Source organism: Uranotaenia lowii, chromosome 3 (genome assembly GCF_029784155.1).
Source record: "Uranotaenia lowii strain MFRU-FL chromosome 3, ASM2978415v1, whole genome shotgun sequence".
NCBI classification, from domain to species: Eukaryota; Metazoa; Arthropoda; class Insecta; order Diptera; family Culicidae; genus Uranotaenia; species Uranotaenia lowii.
The window spans coordinates 258,588,944-258,611,883 of NC_073693.1; the positions used below are offsets into that span (position 1 = coordinate 258,588,944).

Sequence of the window (22,940 nt, forward strand, 5' to 3'; positions counted from 1 at the left end):
AACGGGGTCTGTACATCGGATTGTAATGAATACATGTACAAGGGAGTTTTATAGCACGGTCAATCGATTTCAGAAGTCAAATTTTGAGGCAGGGGTCGTCCACAATGAAGGCTGATGGCTTTTTTTTTGGAAAATCGTTAAAATTTAAGGTGGGTAGTGTCCGTAGTGTCTATCACTGAAAAAAACTGTCAAGAAATTCATTATCTGAAGCACCTCAGTTTGAATTTTAAGGTTTTTCTTGATAAAGCCATTTTCGAAATATGATGGATTTCAATCGTGGTGTCACAACGCGTCACTTTCCTTTTTGTTTCTTTAAGTGTCTCAATTCAAAAGATTTTTATTGATGGAAAGTTTAAAGCAACGATCTTTTTAAATAACGTGATTTAGTGATAGTGAGTTTGATAGTATGTTGGATCGAATTGGTTCTCTATAAATTTTATAGAACCAGCAATTTGTTTTCTTAATTCAAAGACATTGAAAGATAAGTAACAAAAATAACCAACAAATAGGTAGTTAGAAAAACCAGAGTTATATGGTTTCGTACGGCTATGACAAATTTTCAATGAAACATTCTTACGTGAGATTTCAGGAAACCCCATCTACCCCCCTAGTAAGATATCGTAAGCAAATGTGAACATCATCCCCTCCCCCCCCTATGTACTTACGTAATTTGTGAACGGCCCCTTATCCATTTTTAATAATAAAGAGCATTTTTTGTTATAAAAAGACAACAACACGGAGTTTCAGAAATATGTAAAAAAACTGCAGACAAAAATTTCATAAAGCCAATATTATCTTCAAGTATTGATATCGACTGATTGCCAAAAAAAGGCACTCTTTGACATTGAACCGGTAATTGAAATTTGGATAAGATAACTAGGCTACGTCAGCGAAAAATCGATTTTTTCAGGCCAAGGAATCGATCCAAAAAATCGAAAATGGAAGTGGAGAAGTTCGATCTTTCATAGATCGATCCCAGATCAACCAATGCTTGTCATATAAATTCTACTTTTAGTTTAATAATTCGCTGAAATGACAAAAATTAAATAAAAGAATATTAAAAATAAAGCACTCGAGTGGATAAAAAAACTAGCTCAGATCGAATGAGTTTAAAATTCATAAAAGAAACATCAAGGAATCTTCAACTTTTTTGAATGAGATGATAATTTTGTAACATTTTTGTTGGAGGATAAGAGCTTTGTTTGCACATGCCTATTAGGATTTTTGTTGTTTTAAATAATTTCAAGAACCAATCATAATCATGAATCCAATATCAAAATCAAAATATTCTAACTAAACTTTGATTTCAGAAAAAATCGAGTGTATAAATTTGAAAAAATGAGTAAAGTTCTGATCTCAGTATCATAGCTCAGATTTTGAATTCATTATCAAACATTGAAGAAATAGTTACGAAGCTCGAATTTGATAAATGTTATGAAATGTTTGTGTTCGTTCAGATTGAAGTATCGTAATGACATTAATCATAATTAGAATCATAATATCAAACATCATATTTTGAACTTTCTTTCTGAACTCGACTGAGTTTCAATATACATGCCACACCAATCATATCGTCCATATTGTTTCCAAATCATTCAAACTATAGTATTTTAAATAAAAGATATAATCCAGTTTCTGAATGGACAGAAAAAAAAAGATTATTTTATTGCAATAGATTAAGACTCTACATTGAAATACTTTTAACAACCTACACAACAGAACAATTATTTTGGTGCAGATGTTTTAATAACTATTTCGAAAGATTTTGGCGTCATGAATTTGATTATTCCGATAATTTTGTCTATCACCTCTTGCTTTAGAGCTTTGACTCGTTTTAAAAATTTAGCGATTTTTAATGATTCAATCTTTTAATATCCTTTGTTTAATGAAGGATCAAGATTTTGCCAAGGTTCTCTTATTTCAGGGATAAAATGCTAAAGTAAGATAAAAATAATGTAATTTGACAATTTTCAGAAAAATAAATGGAAAATGACATAACTTTTATATTTCTGACATCACAAAAGGCGTTTTTTTTAAATATTCATGATGTTAATTGATTTATCATCTATGTAGAAGGCTGCAAAATGATTTGTTTTCAAACATATTTGAGATTCATTTTGGTTTAAAATTTCTTTGCAACTTGATCAAATTCCTGTATCTCCGTAGAACTGTAAAAAATCAAAGAGAAAACTTATGTTTATTTTTCTCAACGGTCGAAATTATGACTTTTGTTGCAAAATGCTATCAGAAATTGAACCTTTATTTAATTTTTTTTTTTAATTATTCCTAGAAAATCGGAAAAATTGTAAATATTGTGCTCTTCAAGAAATGCAAAATCTTTTTTTCATTTTACTCATAAACTCTTGGTTGCAAGTTTGTTACAATTCTAAAAAAATAATTTAAATTTAATTTTATTTGTTCCGGATTGAATAAAGTTTTATAATAAAGATATTTCTATATTTTGTTTCAAGAAGTAGGCGATGGTTTGTTGGTATCGCACGAGTTTTTTTTTTGTTCCGTCGCGGTGAAAATTAAATTTTTTAAGTTTAATGAAACTACTTTGGAAAAATGGGAAATTTTTCTGAAATAAGTGGATAATGCATAGTGATCAATAATTGCATGTTTAATTGATTGTGCCCAACCCGATTCTCCGTTGTGTTCGTCCAACTCGTGACATCGTTGAATGATTCGCTACAAGTGGAAACACTCATGCTACTTAAACAATTGGTAAGTTCGTTCCTTTATCATTCATTTATTTTGAACCGATGCTGCAATCAAGGATTTTCTACCTGAGAATTTTCAGGAGCTCACAAAATCTGAAAATTCTGAAATACCGCTTATTAATTTCTTAAGAGATTGTGATCCCCCACAATTTGCAGAAAGTGCAGAGAAGTTTGTTTTTCTATTTCAGCCTTCTTTTTCAATTGAGAAAGTACAACGTTGGAAACATTTTCGGGTTTTGTTTATAAAGTTGTGTTAGAATTTCCATTTTGATTAGATAACAAAGACTGGTGAAAAGAGAGATACACAAAATAATTACGTCAGAAATCGTAGTAAAAAAAGTAAATTTTTCCAATTATTTCGTGCCTTGGAACCCCAAATTTTATTTATGTGTTTTATAATTCATATTCCAGGTTTCAAATTTCCAATATTTACATAAGTTTTCACTGCTTATGTTCAATTGACGGTAAGTTATTGAATGATATGAATTTTTTCGTTGTGATTCATATCTATGACGGCACATTGGAATTGTTCAGATACTGAGTCAGTCATGGATGCGTATTTTGACAATTATTCCGCAAAATCTTTTGGAAGAGTTGATAGCAAAAGATTTTGTGGTGGTATTAATTTTTTCTCTGTTTTCCAATATTTATTTTCAAGAGAGGGTAAAGACGCTATATCCAAGGTCGATGACCAGAGATGATGGTGCACAATAATCCGAAACATTTAGTTTGATTAAACTTCCAGTAAAATAATTATAAAATTGCAATTTATCAATTGATTCAATCTATACTGCAATAATTTGGATTTCTGTGCAAAAAAGCCTCTTTTCCAGAAGGACGAATCCACATGGGCCACCATCAAGGAGCACAGTTAATTTTAGCAAATGTGCTTAGAATGGAATATTTCTAACATTTTATAATCATGGAAACGTGTAATAATACCATAGTCCACGTTTCTTCCTCCCTGTGTTCCAGTTGTCTCTGCCTTCAATACTGCACAGTGGGCCCGGCCGAGTTAAGATTAAATGTACTTTAACTGCTCACCGGGATGCTGACAAGATCTGGCTGTGTATGTATCATAAGCATAAGCAAAGATATTTCTATATATTGTTTCAGAAGTTATTTTAGATTTAGGAAAAAGCTGTTGAACGACAACTCACAATAAAGAATAAATTTCAAAAAAATAAATAAATGAAAAGTTTCTAAATTTAGTTTTCTATTAAACAACAAATGAATTATTTTCATTTGAAAAATGACAATTATAACGAGAGATTCCTTAATGAGCTCATAAGTCAATTTTTTTTAACTTCCTGGTCTGGTATTGAAAATGTGGAAATCACCTTTCATCAATATTTTCTTGCACGGAAAATTATAACTTCGCAAATTGAACTCGTATCTCTAGTTTAATATATAGGAGAAAATCCTGTAGAGCAAAAAAAAAATATAAACTTTAGCCTAAAACAAACTTTAGAACATGAATTTCGAAAGCTTACTAGCAAAGCTCGGCTTAAAAATTATTCTCTCAAATAGTTTACTTAAAGAAGGAAGCAAACTAATTGGACGATATCTTGAAGGCTCTGAAGCATTTTTGCAGGTTTTAAAATTGGAATTATTTTGGCATTTTTCCATTTATTTGGAAAATAACATATTTTGAAAAAAATTTCTGCTCTCAGGCAACTTTTTAATAAAAATGTAAAAAATACCATCTTCTCCTGGATATGAAATATTTAAAAAATAATTTGAAAATCCAGGGGTTAAACCACCCCCCTCCCCCCATCCCTCCATGGAGAATTTTTCCAAGTAAAATTTTAAGTACAGGAAATGAATTTACTGAGAAATCACTTGATCCCAAAAGGTGTTTGAAAATAAATGTCAGAAAATATTGCTTACTCACTCACTCTTGGCCTAAGACGTTTCATTTTACGACTCAATCATATTGAGTTCACGAATTGAAACTAATTTTGAATTGTGGATTTAAATTTACAATTCAGTCAACCCTTTGTATTTAAACTGAAATCTTGACACAAAATGGGTTTTCACTAAATAAGAAGTGTAACTAAACAAGTTCAAAATTTAAAACCAACCATTTGGACTTCAAAAGTCATTCATCGAATACTAATTTTTCACATCACAAATTGGTTACCATGTGAGAGGTTTTGAATACTCACGAAAGTCATTAGAACTAATATGAAAAAAAAGATAAATGTCGTTCCAAATTTTATGCTGATTTCAAAAATTTCTCAAGACATCAATTTTAGTCTCAATTGCATTTTTGTGTTTCTCATTCTTCTGAATGCTTAGCTCCATATTTAAAAGCGTTCTGATAAATTTCTCAAGGCCACAAAATTCACATTTTTCCTAGGCGCAAATAATGTAAGAGTTGGATTTTAATTAATTTGGGTGCCCTGAATTTGGATTCGTGCGATTTGTTTTTTGTAAAAGCTTTTGTTTAGAAATCACTTTCGAAAATAGGTAAAAATCATTTAGGACTTTTTTTTTACTTTTTTGACAAAACTTTAAAACATAAAAAATCAAATAAAGGTTTCAAATCAATAATGAACTTTACCCAAGATCGAAAGAAATTCCAGAAAAAATCAGGGAATGAAGTCTTCTACTTGTTAACGTTACTCTACTTAAACCAAATTAAATGATATTTCAAAAGCAAAAATCGAAGTAAGGCTTACACAAGTTTGTGAAATGAAATAAAACTTTTTTTTTTAGAAATTTCTTCAATTGTGTCGAAAAGGCTTTTCTTTTTTTAACTGCACAAGTTAACTTTTTTAGATCATTCATCATCATAAACATTCTCATCATGATTATTCCTAAATTAATTATATTTCATGTTTTTTCCCTCATTTTTTTAACTTTTGTGTAGATTTTTTAGAGCCTCTATGATTGATTTTACTCAAAACTGATTGATTTTGTAACTCTAAATCACCAAAATTAGGAATGTATATTTTAAATCTTCTTATTTTGTTTCAATGTGCAAATAAATTTACCGAATTATATAGTGTATTTTATATATTTTTAAATTTAAATCGTGTCAAAATATGTTTTTAAATTATTTTTTTTTAATTTATGAATAATTTCTTACTAGATATGGAATTGATTTTAGAATTCGGATTTGTTTGTTTTAATTCAAGTTATAATAACCTAATGTATTTTATTTCTGCGATTCTTATGTCCGAAGCTTCTGGTTTTATTCGAAGTTTTAATTCGATTTCGTTTTATGGGGTTTCTGAAATATTGATATTTTATAAGTAAAATTGGCTGCTTGATTTTTTTCTTCAACCATATGTCTAGTTCAGAATAAGTAACTCCATTTTTAATGATTTATATTGATGACTTGCTGGAAACAGTATTAATTCGAAACTTTGATTGTAATGAATTTCGAACCGTATCAGTATAATTGCTTATTTTTTAAAATTTGGGTGAAGGTCATTTTTTTTATTTACTGTTCATTTTTGGTATTGATTTTATTTCTTGCTTTCTCTTTTTTATTTCTTATTTTTTGAAACACACAGTTTAAGCTTACTTATGCATCACAAAAATTTGAATTTTTTTTCTTTTAGAATCTTTTTTTTTTAATTTTCAAAAAGCTGACAGCTGAGATGGGGATAAGAGTGTTTGAACATGAATGATAACGAAATGATTATTTTTTCCGTAGCAGCACTTAAAAGATTAAGTGTGCTTTAGTTATCTTAATTTTCTTAGAAGCTTGCCCAATAAAAAATCAGACGATCCCAAATTAAGCGGACTTATGAGCGATTGGTGGATAAGCGTATTTGTGCCCGAAACAGGATATTATCATTGATTTTTTTTTTTTCAAGAAATACAAAAAACACCCTTCAAAATCAAATTATCTGTTGATTATTTTCTTATGTTTAAATTTATTGGAATAATAAATGCATATCTGGGAAATGGTTAAAAGATTTTAAAAATTTCACATTTTTTTAAACCTCAAAAGCTTTTCTGAAGTACAGATAAAAAAATGCAATGAATGGGCTTCAGTCATCGACCACTCGACGCTTTCACCCTTTGTCGAGGAAGAGGGCCCCCTAAATATCTTCCAACGAGTTGAGAGCAATAAATTCCGCGGCAACCAGGCAGCGGCAGCGAATGACTTCCGATGGGATTGACAATTTCCATTTTTCAATTTTATTTGCTTACTTGGTGGATTTTACGCCCCATCTGAGCCCTGCCAGTCCAGGACGAAATCGAGCTGCCGAGTCGTAAAGTTTGCGGGTTCTCGGTCCCATTATCGTTTTCCTGGTCAGTTCGCCAAGTTTCCGGGCGCGTTTTTTTTTTTCTGGCATACGATCCGGAAAGGTTGTTATCTGGTGAATTTATGACTGCCGGGGTTAGAAAATTTTGAAGAAAAGTCTAGCTCTTTGAAATGCTATGCGTGTGGATGTGGGCGGCTGAGGGTGATTCGTTTTGGGACACAATTTATCGAAAGGATTCTGGAAACGCAACCGTTCGGCGTTTTCCATGATTTAATGTTAACTACCCTACATTTCCTATCATAATGTTTTCAGTTTCGATTAAAAACTAGAGATTTTGAACGTGAAAGGAATTATTGAATGGAATTAAGATTCAAGCTTCTTGATGGGGAGCTCGATTAAAATTGTTCAAACCATTGAGTTAGTTATAATGAAAGGAAGTCAAACCTTCTGATAATGAGAAATTTCAATTTAAACTTCTTCCATAAAATCTCCGATTCGCAAATCGTTTTCTTTTTTCTCTCACTGAGATCAAAAGCTGATTCCGGTTGATGTGTTTCTTGTTCTTTGGGGGTTGCAAACATATTACTATACATGAGCCAGTGTTGGCTCGTACTGGTGCAGCAAATTCCTGAAAGAGAAAGAAAACTGCAGAAAGATTTTGTTAGCAAAGTATTCGAATTCCTTGGATGTTTCCTTGCTGCAGTCGCTTTGATCCAAAAGATTTTCAACCCTTTTGTGGGACACTCGCATTCAAGTATTCTCTAAGATCAAAACAGGAATAATCACAATAATATGAAAAAAAAAAATTGCAAATTATGTAACTTAATTAAAAGTGAAAAAACCCTAAAAATATTACTAGTTTTTGGATAAATTTCATTGACTGGTTTTAAAAAAGGAAAGTGGCTTAAGGCAAGAAAAAAAATGTAAGAATCTCATTTAATACTTAAGCTTGCAAGTAACGGCTGCGTAGGAAAAATAAAATAAAACTGTTATGTTCTATTGAAACCACAAGATGCTCTGCATGGAAAGCTTTTGCCTCGAAGTTGGTGCCAGAAGCATAAAAAAAAACACCTTACGTATGCTTCCAAGGCGAAGCCGAAAGGGGGAAAATATCCACTTTTCCAGAAAATTGCATCAAGATATTTTGGATTGCATTCCTAATCACATTGAAATTGCATTTGCGCTGGAGCAATTGAAAGTAAGTGGTTGTTTGAAGGCGGTGGCTCCCAATTCAAAGGTTTTAGGAATGGATTTCCGTTGGAATTGAATTCCGTTTGATTCGGTGCTTCATTGAGCGCATTTCAACAGCATATGGGTAGAACGTGAAGATATACAGGAAAAATTGAAGTGCAATTATTAGGAAGATAAAAAAACAATTTTTTAAGCAAATTGTTAAATCTCACTGATTCGTATAATTTGGGGTACAATACAATTTTCACAATGTTTTTCACGTTATAGAAGTAAAAATAATAACTCCAAATGAAGCTTTAAGTTTTGGGCAAAAAATTTGTAATTTAAGCCTACTCTAACTATTCAGACCGCACTTTTCACTTTTTTTCTTCTAAGCCAAATTTACAGAAATCGGTGCTTCGAAATCCATTCTCCATTTTAATTTAAAAAAAAAACTGTCTACAGAAATATGTATGTATACATCTTACCGCTGCAAAAATCGACGTTTTTTTTTTTGGATATTTGGCATGAGTTTTTTTAAATGAAATGAAATTTCTAAAACTAGCATCACGGATTATCGTTAAAAGCTTTTTTTTGAAAATTCATAATTTTTCTCGGAGATTTTGATACTCAGTCAGGTCGATAAGAAATCTTAAATCATTTATCTTGTCTTTATTATTCATCTTTCCTAATTTCAGTCAATATTTACGAACAAAAAGCTTGGATATCAATTTCAAAGTGGTAGTTGAAAAGTTAGAAAAAAATGGATTCTGTACAAAAAGAAACTCTAATATTTTGTTTTTTTTTAATCCGGGCCGGGCAAATCCAGGCTATTGCATTTGAACACCTGGTATTGAAAAATTCTGAACAGCAAGTCCCCAAATGATGCTTTCCTGTCGTGTTGGTGGTCTTTTGAGGTTATTATGACATAATTATGAAGAAAGTCAGAAAGTCACCGCCAAAAACAACAAGCTTCCGTATTCCGGAACGAAGATTTGTCATACGCCGGATTGAATCCGACACTAATCATTCTGTTGACACTAGTTCACTCACTATTGATGTGAAATTGAGTGCTGAATTCGGAAATGGAATTAAAAAAAATCTCAGTGGCACAATTTTTGAATTTTACTCCTAATATTAAATTTAGCAAAAATGAAAAAAGGTACTTGTACTTTTATTCAACTACAGTGAATCCCCGATTTTGTCACCCCCATGATGCATTTTAAAGTGAAAAATTGGGAACAGTGACAAAATCGGGTAATTTTTCAAAAGCATTTTTTTAAATAAATAATCCTGAAGAAAGCAATCAGATAACGATAACTGCGTTTCTTTAAACTTTATATCTTTTAGTAATTTAACAGGAAATAACACGATATATTTGGCCTCCAAAAATTCCTGAATGACTGAGTGATTTTCCAAAGCTGGTTCCATCTGGAGCTTAGTGCCAGTTTTTACTTCCGAAAGCTAGAATGTTACTTAATAATTGCTCTGAACATCATATAAATGATGATGACTTGATCGCTTTTTTATGCATGCCTCCAAATGTGACATCTATGATTCAATCCATGGGTCAGAACGTTATACAGAACTGTTAACTAAAAAATCGTCAACAATTTTTATTGTATATTATTGCTTGTGAAACCGATACAAAGGTCATAGCTTGAAAACATTATATTGAAGAGCACATGTTTTAGGATGCACGATGTTTGGGACGAAGTACAACATGAAATGAGCCATAGCCCATAAGCCCATAGCCACCAACTTAAACATAAGCTTACCGTCGCCAATAACTTCATTGAACGAATAGCCCTCCTATCTAGGAATGATGAAAATCAAGATATTTTCCAAATAATACGGAAATATCTCACTCAAAACAACTACCCCGCAAAACTGATCAGCAGAATGATAAACACAAATAAGAAAATACAGCAACGAAAATCACAGCAACGAACCAACGAACCAAACATCAATCATCATCTCCTGCTCACCGACCACATCAATCCAAACTCCAGTAAATTACCAACCAGATCAACCATCAACCTCGATCAATCATCCGAACCACACAATAACACCGGCCAGAACCAATCATCCACCAACAATTCAGCACTTCATCAACCAGATTCCATCCAAACTCCGATCATCACAAAACTACACAACAATCCACAAGCAGATTAAGCATCCGATCCAGAAACCAGCCATTCCGATATCCCGAAAGCCATCCATCCACCTAAAAATAAGGAATCATCCGACAACATATCCAGCACAGAAATTGTTTATCGTTCGGTGCTCTATATTCCACTGCTCACCGAACGACTCATCCAATGTCTAGCCACCGACTACCCCAACGTCGGAATCGCCAGCAGGAGAAACCTAACAGAGGAGATCTACACACACGTGTGAAAAACCCAAAGAGGATCGGAGAGAAATCCAATGTTGTTTACCAGATCCCATGTGAAGAGCCCTGTCCATGCGTATACATTGAACTCACCAAGAATACGCTTGACCAACGACTCTCAGGATATCGTAGCAACATGAAAGTACTAGCGACAAAACAAGATAGAAACGTCAACAACACCACAGCAACCAATAGATAGAAAGAGAAAGACAATACAGCTCTCATCGAACACATTTTAGAGACAGGGCACACATTCAACCTTAGTAAGACTAGCGTATTGGATAGTAGCTTCAACAAACACACTCTAAACTTTCTAGAGATGTATCATATATTTAACACCAACAATACAGTCAACCAACGCACAGATGTAAACAATCTCAACACTATCTTTGCCTCCGTATCAGATATATTACCCAAACACAATTATAAAAAAAAACCAAATGTCAAAAATACCGATAGCCATACAAAAACAAACGCCAAAATAGCCAGAAAACAACGCAAGAAGAAACTATGTTAATTTATGTTTATAGCAATCATACCGCCTAAAAGTACTGATAAGTGTTTTGTTGTGTAGAAAATTTAAATTTTAAATTTAATTATGTAAGAAAGATTTCATAACACTTTGTTCAACAAAATCACAAATTATATATATATTTACAGTGGAATCCAACATAAAATAGACCGGACAATACGCTTTTTTTTTTTAAGCACAATGAGTTTGACCATTTTGTAAGTAGGACTAAGTTTAAGCTTTTAAAACACAAATCATTACACTCTTTAAACCACACAAATTGTAGGATCCCTGATGAAGGTGTTATACGACACCGAAACGTAGGATTAAAATAAAATTTTATAAGAAACTGGACTGATTTGCCGAATATAAATACATCAAAACATACAGTCGAAAACTCAACATCAACAATTAGAGTAATTTTTGATGAAATGCTTGTTTACGAAGACGAAGTTTCCTTGGCTAATTTGTTTAATGAAAAAAGAAGCGACGGCACAGTTTTGCCACATAACATGGAGGAGAGATATGCTCTAATAGCAAAGCGTTTACGGATGAAAAAAAAATTTAGTATGACGTCAGATAATCAGTCAGAAATGGACTAGGAACTCCAAGTATTTGAGCCATTAAACCTTTCGGAAGTAACATTAGACACAGAATCAGCAGCATCGACACCAAATGATTCGTGAGATTCCCCAGAAATTATAAATCATATAGAAGGTGTACGAATGTTGGACAAAATAAGTTGGGCTGATACTTTAGATCCCTCGATAGATCAAGTCATCCTTATACGGCGTATTTGGGATTTTTTTTAAAGAAAGCTTAGTGTATACCCAAAATTACAACCTTGATCATATCAATGTTTTGTAGCATCGTTGTTTTTATAATTTTGATTGTAATTAAAGTGTGAAAAAACACTTGTCAAAAATCTGACATCTTTTCTTTGTATCATTCATAAGTCATCTGCACTATCATAATCAATTTCATTATGGATAGCAATATTTCTTAAGAATAATGTCAATTAACGCGATAGGCATCAATTAATAATATTAACCCAAAAGGATAAGGTTTTAATCTGAGTTTTTTTCACATTGAATTAAAAATGGTGACAAAATCGGGTAAAAAAAGTTGACAAAATCGGGGGTAGACAAATTTGGGGGTAGACATAATCGGTGCGTGACAAAATCGGGGATTCACTGTATAACTAAAAAGCATTCAGTGAATGAAGAAGAAATTTATCAATGAAAAACGAGAATTTTTTGCTTCTCTCGAGCAAATACCTTAAAACCCCATTTACGCTTGAACTTCAAACGATCCTTCCACATGGTCAGTTCTTACTGAAATTTGGCATGTGACCTTCTGGTAAGTTATTGATTAATTTTAGCTTGTAACGAGTGAAATTTCTCTTGTTTTATTCTTCCTATTCGAAGATTTGTACAATGCGGTTCGTTTAATTATTAAAATAAAAACTGATATTACTTAAATAAACATAACTTTTTCCATTTTCAAGCGATTTTAATAAATAACCACTTGAAATCTTTGGTTAAAAATGAAATTTATGGTGCATAGAAAATGAGATTTTTAAAATGTTACCATCAAGTCTAAATCTGTCGATAAAATATATTTTTTTCTGAAAAAAATCATTTATTTTTAATATTTTTTCTATTAAAATTTTACTTATATCAACAATGCTGTTATGCAAACAGTGATTTTGGCTCCTTAAAACCGAGCGGTACGAGCCGTTACAAATAAATGAGATGTACCAAAAAAACAATACTGTTGATCATACACAAACATGAAATTCAGAAGATCGATAGAAAATTTATTCACCATCAATATAAAAAAAGAGATTTCAAATAAATATAAAGAAATGTTATGCAGGAGTAGGCAAGTAGGGGAAAGTCGGGTAAGACGGACACCCTAAGGTAGAATCGCAATAGAAAATAATGATATTGTTTTTTTGTGGTCGCAGTCTTCAAGCAGATGAACAGTTTAGTATGTTTGCTAAAGGGGCCGTTCACTAACTACGAAAGCATGATTTTGAAGATTTTTAACCCTCCCTCCTCCCTGATAAGACAAAGTAGATTTTTCAAAACCCCCCTGTTGGTACCAATGAAAAACCTAAACGAAAAGATCTTTGAAATGAAACGTAAAATTCTAAATAATTTATTTTTGTAGTCACCTTAATAGAGCCTACTCACAATCGAAATTGCTTAAAGTAAGCTCTGAGTAAAGCTCTCAATTTGTGTACCTTTGTTCAAGGTACAACAGAAATGTACAAAGTTCAATAAACCAGTATAGTTAGAACCTTATTCTGCTCGGTTGTGCGTTTTATCCGTCCGCCAAGGAAAAATCCTAAAATTCCCCAATAGAAGATCAAACCTATTAAGTTTCTTCTAAAAACTGTTAAGTTTATCCCAGCAAGGTGTGCTACTTGTTCTTCGGTGTTAAAGTGGCATTATAATCTGTGCAATTGTGATGCTGTTGTGAAGAGAAAAACGGTAGCAAACCCTTCGGAACATCTGGTAAGCCCGATCTAAGCCCCTTACATTTGGTCCTTCTGCCGAATCGAAGGAATTTCCAACCAGAAAATAGCCGGTGAGTACGCAATTTAGTTACTTGTATGCGGAAGAGGCTTGGCACCAAGAATAGCCATATCAAAGCCTAATACAATTGGTGGTAGCACAAAACGCATGAGCAAGCAACAGCAGAATAGGAATTCCCGCCAAACAAAGTCATTCAATCACTACACTGGGTGATCAGATAGCGCGCAACGCCTGAGGCACATTTTTTATTACTTTTGGCACTTTGAATATTTTTTGCGCAAATTGAAAAAAGGCAATTTTGGAAAGTTTGCCTTCAAACTTAGGTCTTGTGGGTGGCAGTCAATCGCGTAAGAGTGTTGTTCCGCGTCGGGAAGGATTTTGTCGTTCGATTTGTTCAGCACTCTCGGTAAAGTTGGTACACCGCGACGGGAAGGAGCAAATCGTTCGATTTGTACCAATCTTTCGTTCCGTGTAAGAGACTGACATCCGCGACGGGAAGGATTAATCGTTTCGATTGTGTCATTCTCTCGAAGTGTGGTGGTAGTGAAGTGAACTAGCGGTGCTACTAAAATCAGTGCTAAAATGTCGAAGACAGCAGCGAAGTTGGCCGATGCCATGAGCCGCAGAGATGTGATTTTTGCGATGGTTGATGCAGTGGAAGAATTTATTGCGCAGTATAACGGAGATCGTGATCATCGACAAGTTCCAGTTCGGATGGAAACCTTAGACAGACTGAATCTGGAGTTTGCCGAAGCCCAAACTGACATCGAACGGAACGACGATCAGGAGAATAAGAAATCCCATTTAGAAGAACGTGTGCAGTTCGAGGCCCGTTATTGTGAAGCGAAAGGTTTTTTGCTCTCTACCAGTCCCCCAGCAGACGCAAATCAATCTTCGGTGTGCAATGCAACCTTGCTCGGTTCTGTTCCCCCTTCGTTCCATCTCCGCTTGCCAAAAATTGATCTCCCAAAGTTTAATGGTGACTTTTCTCGTTGGCTGTCGTTTCGGGACACATTTTCTTCAATGGTTCATTCAAACTCGGACATCCCAACCGTAGCCAAACTGCAATATTTGCTGCAATGTTTAGAAGGAGAAGCACGTAAACCTTTTGAGTCAGTTGATGTTGAGGCCAACAATTATGGAAATGCCTGGAGTACACTTCTTAAGCGGTACGATAACCGAAAGTTATTGAAGCGACAGCTATTTAAGGCCATTTACGATCTCCCACCAGTAAATAGAGAATCACCAGAAGATTTGCACAACCTGATTGATGATTTTGATCGACATGTAAAGGCGATGGCGAAACTAGATGAACCCGTTGAACATTGGGATACCCCACTTCTGAATCTTCTCTCCTACAAACTAGATCATGTGACATTGCGTGCTTGGGAAGAGAAGACCAGCGAAAATGATGACGTTAAATACACCCAAATGATAGACTTCCTTCATCAGCGAGTTCGTGTACTGAAAACAGTTATGCCAGCTAAACTCCAGCAATCGGAAGTGGCCAAATCGACTGGTTCAAAGTACACTTCCAAGAAGATGGTAGCAAACACAGTAGCAGCAGGGGCAAAGTCCACCTTTCCTTCTTGCGTCGCCTGTAAAGAAAAACATCTGTTATTCCAATGCCCAAGGTTTGAGAGTTGGCCCGTTCATCGTCGCCGTGAATTAGTAGCATCTAAGCGCTTATGCTTCAACTGCTTCCGATCAGGTCATGTTGCCATGAAGTGTGTATCCAAGTACACTTGTCGAACATGCCACGAAAGGCATCATTCTTTACTACACCTTCCCTCGTCATCGAAGTCTAGCATACAATCCATCCCACAGTCCATACAACTCCAAGCCGCACAACCTCAAGCCGTACAACCACAAGCCGTACAACCATCAGGCCTACAATCGACAGCGATAGAACAACCTGGCACTTCAGCACAACATGTTAGCCTATCCGTCCAATCGTCAAACAGCACAGTATTACTACAAACAGTGGCGCTGTTAATTGTTGATAAGCACGGAAACGAGTTACCGGCCCGTGCGCTATTAGATTCCGCCAGCATGTGTAATTTCATAACGAAAAAATTATCGAATGCACTTGATCTTCGTCGAAAAACAGTTGACATCGCGGTTTCAGGAATCGGAGATTCTGCGAAGCAGATAAGATGTCAGTTAACTGCAACGATACGTTCACGAGTTTCTCCATTCACAACCAGTTTAGAGTTCCTAGTTCTCAAGAAACCGACAGCATGTTTGCCAACAGTACCCGTTGATTTCTCACAATGGGGAATGCCTGATGTTACGTTAGCCGATCCATCATTTAACATCCCAGCCGACATCGATCTTGTTGTTGGAGGCGAAGTGTACCACGAATTTTACAATGGCAGCAAGATCTCTCTTGGCGATGGATTACCAGTTCTCGTCGACACTGTGTTTGGATGGACGATATCCGGGTCGGCACCGATTAAATCAAATCAAGTCCCTCTAGTGTGTCACCTTAGCACTGTTGATCGTGATCTTGAACAAGCAGTGCAACGTTTTTGGGAACTCGAATCTATAATACCGTCATCATTGTACACAAGTGAGGAGAAGAAGTGCGAAGAATTATTTATCACTACCACCACTCGCGATTCGTCCGGTCGTTTCGTCGTTCGACTGCCACTCGCGTGTGACCCTCAAGTAACCTGTAACCGTTGTTACAAAACGCATTAGATGTTTTTTCAGTGTTGCTTTATGTTTGATGTAAACTGTAGTGTATTTTGTTAATTGTTTAGGGAAATAGGGAATTTTGATTATATTAGTTAGTTTTAAAATTTAAAAACAAAATATACAAAAACAGAATTTGTTAGATTTAAGCAGGCGGGCTTCAAAATAAGGCGTTCATAGTACCACGAACAGGGAGGGGTGGTCCTCCATCTTGGGTGGCATAATCGGAGGTTGGCATAAGAAGAAAGAAGAGGGAAATGACTCAGCTTCCGTTATGAGTCATTTCCATCTTGGCGTTCGTGTGTTAATGTTGTGAGTGTTCAAAAATAAGTACGTTTTGTTTTGTATGTGGCCTTTAGTGTCGGTCGTTTAGGATCATTCAGGTAATGATGCTGTTAAATTGACCGATATGGTTGTCCTCTAACCGCATAATGGTTTCATTAATAGGACCTTTTGATCTTGGATCAATTTTTCACCCGTGAATACTCACACCACACACGAGTCGGCCTAGTCAGTCCTAGACTGGCTACGTCTTACCCGTAAAGGACTCGCACTCTCTGGTTCCGAGGAACCATCAACGCAAAGGAGAGTTGTCTCAGGCACAAGTGCCTTAATTCCTAAGGAGACCCCCTCTCGGCGCGACCAATACGGCCTTGCTGTGGTCCGCCGATTGCATCAAAGAGGGAAGACGCCATTGCCAACCATCCTCAGAGCGCAACATCCTCCAAGTTGTGTCCAAATCAGCCACGTTCCCACCCATCCAGAACCCGAAAATCATCGAGAGCAGAGCTACAGCCAGAATCCGGTAAGCGCGCCAACGAAAACCGTCGACGGTAGGTACTATTGAACCCCATAAAAGCTCGTGAAGTACCCCTGAACCACACCACATACCCACACCCACACTTAATTGAATAAAAACCAAGCATCTCAAAATTCAATCTTTAAAGTTCATTTGTTTAGCAAGAAATACCACAGTTTACCCCGTAAAGTTTTTGTTCGCGTTCCCTCCGGGTACCCAGTAGTAGGCCGACCCAGAGACAAAGTTCAAAGGGTCTCCTGCTGCTGAGCTAGTTTTCCGGGAGTGTTGGACCAGTAGGTTTTACTTGGCACCCAACGTAAATTCGTTTAGGTAACCGGAGGTTCGAGTAGAATGAAAAAAATCTAATGATTTTTTGTTTAGGGCGGTAGGTGAGTACACAAGTTAGCTTTGCTAATTGTGTAATCGTCTCACACTGGAATCTTGCTAATCAAAAAGTTGAACCTGATAAATTAAAACTTTTAAACATTTGCTTTGGTAATTCCATAAGATAGTGCAATTTGCACCTATAAAATTTTAATCAAAGTTTCATAATATGCAATATAATTTTTAATCTACAAGAGCAACTATTAACTATTTTGTTCAAGGTCCTGAATGATCATTCCAATTACACAATAAAACACGAGAAAAATCAAATCATTTATTCAACCGTACTAAATTATCCTAATTGTTGTCCTGATCGTTTATTTATTTCAATCATCATATTTATTGCCACGGAAATCAGAAAATTCATTTATTATCTAATTGTGTTACTAAATATCTAAATACGTGTTAATTTATTTCGATTTTAATTTATTTATATTGTCGCGTATCTTATATCGAAAGTTTTGTCTTAATTTATTTTTCACTTTTAAACCGTCACGAACTGTCCTACCATGAACTCAGAATATGCCTTGCCATATCGTTCCCTGAACGTCACACATCTTCTAGACGATGAGCTGGAGTATGAACTGGCCATCCGCGGAGTAAAATATGCTAGTGGTGAATCTAGAGATGCAAAAAGAAGAAAATTACGAAACGTTCTAAAAGAACAGCGGGAAACAGGAAACTTTGAAACACGTCGCGTAAAAGAAAGTGAAAGGGAAACCGAATTTCAAGTAGTTGATGAAAAACTTGCGAAAATTCGGGATGCGTTGGAAAACCGCAAAGCTAGGAAGTCGATGTTACCAGAATTGAAAACGCGATTACTTCATATCTATTTCCGGGTGATTAGGCTGAAAGAGGTATTTGAAACTCAAAATTTAGAAGATTTAGCGATCATGCTTCTTAATGATCATTTTCACATGTTGTCGTCTGATCCAGAGGCAGCTCTAGAAACTTCTCAAAGAATAGTAGAAGAAATAAACCGTTTGAAGGAAGTAGATTTGTATAGGCAAGAAACAGATTTAGATTCAGAGCCGGATAACATCGACGAGCATAGCGAGGAGGGATTCGACGCAGAACCGCGAGCGAAAGCTAGCACTCCGTATCCTGTCAGAGAACCTGATTCTGAAGTTCAACATTCTGCGGACATGTTTGAAAAGCTGATGGTATTTGTCGAACAGGTTGTCACGAAGAAGTTTGACGAATTGAAACAGGATAGCGGAAGTAGCAAGGTAGAATCGTTGAGAAAGAAGCAGGAAGGAGAAAAATTTAAGGTTCGGGAAGAAGTAAGAAAAGTCTCACGAGAGCCGCGTAAGTATGAGTTTCGTATGCGTCCGGGAAAAGCGGAGACCGAAAACGAGTTATCGGACTCTAGCGCTGAGGAAGGGATCGAATCAAGAAAGGTTTTGAAGCGTCGACCCAGATCTGTAGCTGAATGGAAGCTCAAGTACGATGGCCGTGACGAAGGAAGGAATTTGAATAGATTCATAACGGAAGTGGAGTTCATGGCGGAAGCAGAAGGGATTGATAAAGAATCTCTTTTTAATGAGGCTATTCATTTGTTTGTAGGAGATGCTAGAGCCTGGTATATTGAGGGTAAGAAAAGTAGGGATTTCAGGAACTGGACCGAACTTGTATCTGACCTCAAAATGGAATATCAGCCACCGGATATGGATTTCCATTATGAACAGCAAGCGTCTCAGCGTAGGCAAAGAAGATCCGAGAAGTTTCAGGACTTCTATGCCTCGATAATGGAGATTTTCGGCAGGATGGCCGATCCACCTTCAGAAGATCGGATGTTTCAAATAGTGTTTCGTAATTTGAGATCTGACTACAAAAACTCGTTGTTGGTCAAAGGAGTCAAATCATTGCGTAGTTTGAAGATTTGGGGAAGAAAGTTAGATGCGGCGAATTGGTCTTTGTATCGGGGTAGCACATTTAACGAACCGAATCTTAGGGCTCAGGTGAACGAGGTTTTTGGGCATTCAGCATCAAGGGGTCAGAGGTCAAATGAGAACACCTGGAACAATCATGGAGCTCAGAGGAAACTGGAATGGAGGAACTCGAATCACACCAGGTCGGCGAAGGATCCATCTACCAACGGTTTCGGCAAGAAGTACTACGAGGCGGAGAAAAATCGTACGACTGGCCAGAACACCAACCAGGAGAGGCGAAGAGACGTACCAGAAGCAGGAAGTAGCAGAGGGACGTTAGACAGGAGAGTATCGGAATACCGGAAGCCAAATCCCACCGTTTGCTTCAATTGCCGAGGCAATTATCATCACTATAGCGCGTGCCTGAAGGAGAGGGAAGTTTTTTGTACAGTCTGTGGTTTTCATGATTTCGTGAAGGAATCGTGCCCAGTATGTGCAAAAAACGACAGGAAGTCGTCGTAGGAGGTCGTCGACAGAAAAGCAAAAATCCTCAAACTAAATTTGTTTCACAGGAGGCGGAAGTAGCTGAGTTCGTTTTGAGCGTCGAGGGAGACAATCGACCTTTTACCAGGATCAACGTGATGGGCATCAGCATGCTAGGTTTGTTGGACTGCGGAGCGCAGCTTACAGTGATTGGAACTGGAAGTAGGAAGTTGTTGAGGGACCTCAAACTCAAAATGCTGCCCACTTCGGTCAAACTGTCAGCAGCAGATGGAACCAACATCGGAGTGCAGGGATCCGTGGACATGCCAGTAACTTTCGACGGTCAGACACGAATAGTTTCAACTTTAGTAGCCCCTGGTTTGAAACGTCGCCTTATCTTAGGAATGAATTTTTGGAAGATTTTCAACATTGAACCCACGATCAAGAAGATAGAGGAATTTTCGGTAGAAGAGCTAGAAGGAGAAGAAAAAGAAGGAGAAAATTTAACACCAGATCAAATAAAGCAAATTGAAGAAGTTAAGAAGCAGTTCAAGGTTTTTGTAGAAGGAGAAAAGCTAGAAGCAACCCCTGTATACACTGCGAAAATTGAGTTTTTGGAGGAGTTTAGGAACGAGCCACCTATTCGATTAAACCCGTACCCATGGTCACCGGAAGTCCAAAAAAGTGTCAACGAGGAGCTGGATAAATGGATCGAGTCAGGAGTAGTCGAGCGTTCGAACAGCGATTGGGCCTTGCTTATAGTACCGGTCATGAAGAAGGAAACCCTGGAAGATGGAACCGAGCGAATGAAGGTCCGAATGTGTCTCGATGCCAGGAAATTGAACGCGAGAACCCGTCGTGATGCATATCCTCTTCCGCATCAGGACCGTATCTTGAGCAGGCTGGGGGCGTCAAAGTATTTGTCCACAATCGACTTATCTAAAGCTTTTTGGCAAGTACCTTTGGACCCTCAATCCAGGAAGTATACGGCGTTCCGGGTGTTTGGAAGAGGATTATTCCAGTTTCGTCGGCTTCCATTTGGTCTTGTCAACTCCAGTGCTGTTTTATCGAAGGTCATGGACGAAACCTTAGGCTATGGAGAACTGGAACCAAACGTGTTCGTCTACCTTGACGATATCGTCATTGCTAGCAACACGTTTGACGACCACATTCGTAGCCTCAAGGAAGTAGCAAGAAGATTGGAGAAGGCAAACCTCACAATAAACCTGGAGAAGTCAAAATTCTGTGTTCCAGAGCTACCCTATTTAGGATTCATCTTGTCTGGTAACGGCGTGCGACCTAATCCTGATAAAATTGAGGCTATAATAAATTTCGAACGTCCCACATCAGTTAGATCGCTGAGAAGGTTTCTGGGGATGACAAACTATTATCGGAGGTTTATAAGCGAGTTTAGTGAAACTACTGCGCCCTTGACTAATCTATTAAAAGGAAAACCAAAAACCGTCCAGTGGAACGCGCAGGCAGAGGAAGCTTTTAATTGCCTGAAAGAAAAATTAATAACCGCCCCGATTTTAGCTTGTCCAGATTTCCAGAAGCCTTTCACGATCCAAACTGATGCGAGTGACACAGCTGTGGCAGGAGTTTTAACTCAAGAAGCTGAAGGAGGGGAGCACGTGATCGCTTACTTCTCGCGTAAACTCGCCATGTCACAAAGGGCATGGAAAGCGGTGGAGAAGGAAGGAGCAGCAGCGTTAGAGGCGATTGAAAAATTTAGGCCGTACGTGGAAGGGACTCACTTTACCCTTATCACCGACTCGTCAGCATTATCATTTATTATGAATAGTAAATGGAAACCATCGTCAAAATTGAGTCGTTGGAGCATGCTTCTACAGCAATTCGATATGAGCATAAAACACCGCAAGGGCTCGGAAAACGTGGTTCCCGATGCACTATCGAGAGCTGTAGAGGCCATCAATGCTCATAATGACGACTGGTATTCCAAACTATTCATAAAAGTGAAAAACTCTCCAGATGATTATTTAGATTTCAAAATAGAAAATGGAAAATTGTTTAAGTATGTTGCAGCTAAAATGGAAACGATGGATTATCGCTACGAGTGGAAGCTGTGTGTTCCCTCCGAGCTTAAGAAGGAAATTCTTGAGAGAGAACACGACCAGGTACTCCACCCAGGGTTCGAGAAAACCATCCATCGCTTAAAACTTCGGTATTTTTGGCCCAGCATGGCAGCGGATTGCCGGAAACACATCAAGGTATGCAGCACCTGCAAGCAATGCAAGCCGTCCAACATCGGATCCGCACCACCAATGGGGAACCAACGTCTCACCAGCAAACCTTTTCAAATCTTGGCGCTTGATTTTATACAGAATCTACCGCGAAGCCGAAGCGGGAACTGCCATTTGTTAGTTCTGATGGACATATTTTCAAAATGGTCACTTCTTGTTCCGGTAAGAAGGATTGATGGTAAACAAGTTTGTCAAATTGTTGAGGATTGCTGGATGAGACGATTTGGAACCCCAGAGGTAATCATCAGCGACAACGCCACAACGTTCCGGGGGAAGGAATTCCAAGCCTTGCTGTCCAGAAGAGGAATCCGTCACTGGCCCAACGCACGTCACCACAGTCAGGCGAATCCCGTGGAACGTGTCAATCGGACCATCAATGCATGCTTGAGGTCGTATATGCAACCGGACCAACGCGTATGGGACTCGAAAATAAGCGAAGTTGAAGAGTTTCTCAACACAACGGTGCATGCATCCACTGGGATGTCCCCGTACCGCATACTGTACGGACATGAGAAAATAATCAGTGGAGAGGAGCATCAGATGGAGAGGGAGACTAATGAATATTCCATCGAAGATCGTGATAATGTCCGCAAGAAACTTAATGAAAAGATGTTCAATTTGGTTCAAGATAATTTACGCAAAAGTCATGAAAGGTGTCAAAATAATTACAATTTAAGGCATAAAAAGTTTTGTCCAGCTTACCGTGTAGGGCAGAAGGTCTACAAGCGTAACTTTCAGCTATCGTCAGCAGCAGATCGCTATAATGCGAAGTATGGCCTTTTGTATACACCGTGCACGGTGGTAGCGAAGAGAGGCAGTAGCTCGTACGAGCTAGCAGATGAAGCAGGAAAGATCCTCGGGGTTTTTTCAGCTG

The 22,940-nt window shown here is 37.0% G+C and overlaps 2 protein-coding genes across 2 annotated transcripts; both read left to right on the top strand.

Moving 5' to 3' along the window:
• Positions 1–14,150: 14,150 nt before the first annotated feature.
• On the top strand, positions 14,151–16,271 carry LOC129753337 (uncharacterized). Its single transcript, XM_055749150.1, has one exon. It carries the CDS (start codon positions 14,151–14,153, stop codon positions 16,269–16,271), a length of 2,121 nt encoding a protein of 706 aa, XP_055605125.1.
• A 1,686-nt stretch (positions 16,272–17,957) lies between these two features.
• LOC129753338 (uncharacterized) lies at positions 17,958–22,137 on the top strand. The gene is made up of 4 exons (XM_055749152.1): positions 17,958–18,063; positions 18,385–19,808; positions 19,892–21,940; positions 22,003–22,137. Exons 1-4 carry the CDS (start codon positions 17,958–17,960, stop codon positions 22,135–22,137), a joined length of 3,714 nt encoding a protein of 1,237 aa, XP_055605127.1.
• The last annotated feature ends 803 nt before the right edge of the window (positions 22,138–22,940 follow it).

Excerpts from the sequence above, each read along its gene's own strand:
- LOC129753337 (XM_055749150.1), top strand. The coding sequence starts at position 14,151 with ATGTCGAAGACAGCAGCGAAGTTGGCCGATGCCATGAGCCGCAGAGAT.
- LOC129753338 (XM_055749152.1), top strand. The coding sequence starts at position 17,958 with ATGAACTCAGAATATGCCTTGCCATATCGTTCCCTGAACGTCACACAT. Across the intron at positions 19,809-19,891 it reads TCGTGAAGGAATCGTGCCCA|GAGGCGGAAGTAGCTGAGTT; the intron begins GTATGTGCAAAA and ends TTTGTTTCACAG. Across the intron at positions 21,941-22,002 it reads TTGAGAGAGAACACGACCAG|CATGGCAGCGGATTGCCGGA; the intron begins GTACTCCACCCA and ends TTTTTGGCCCAG.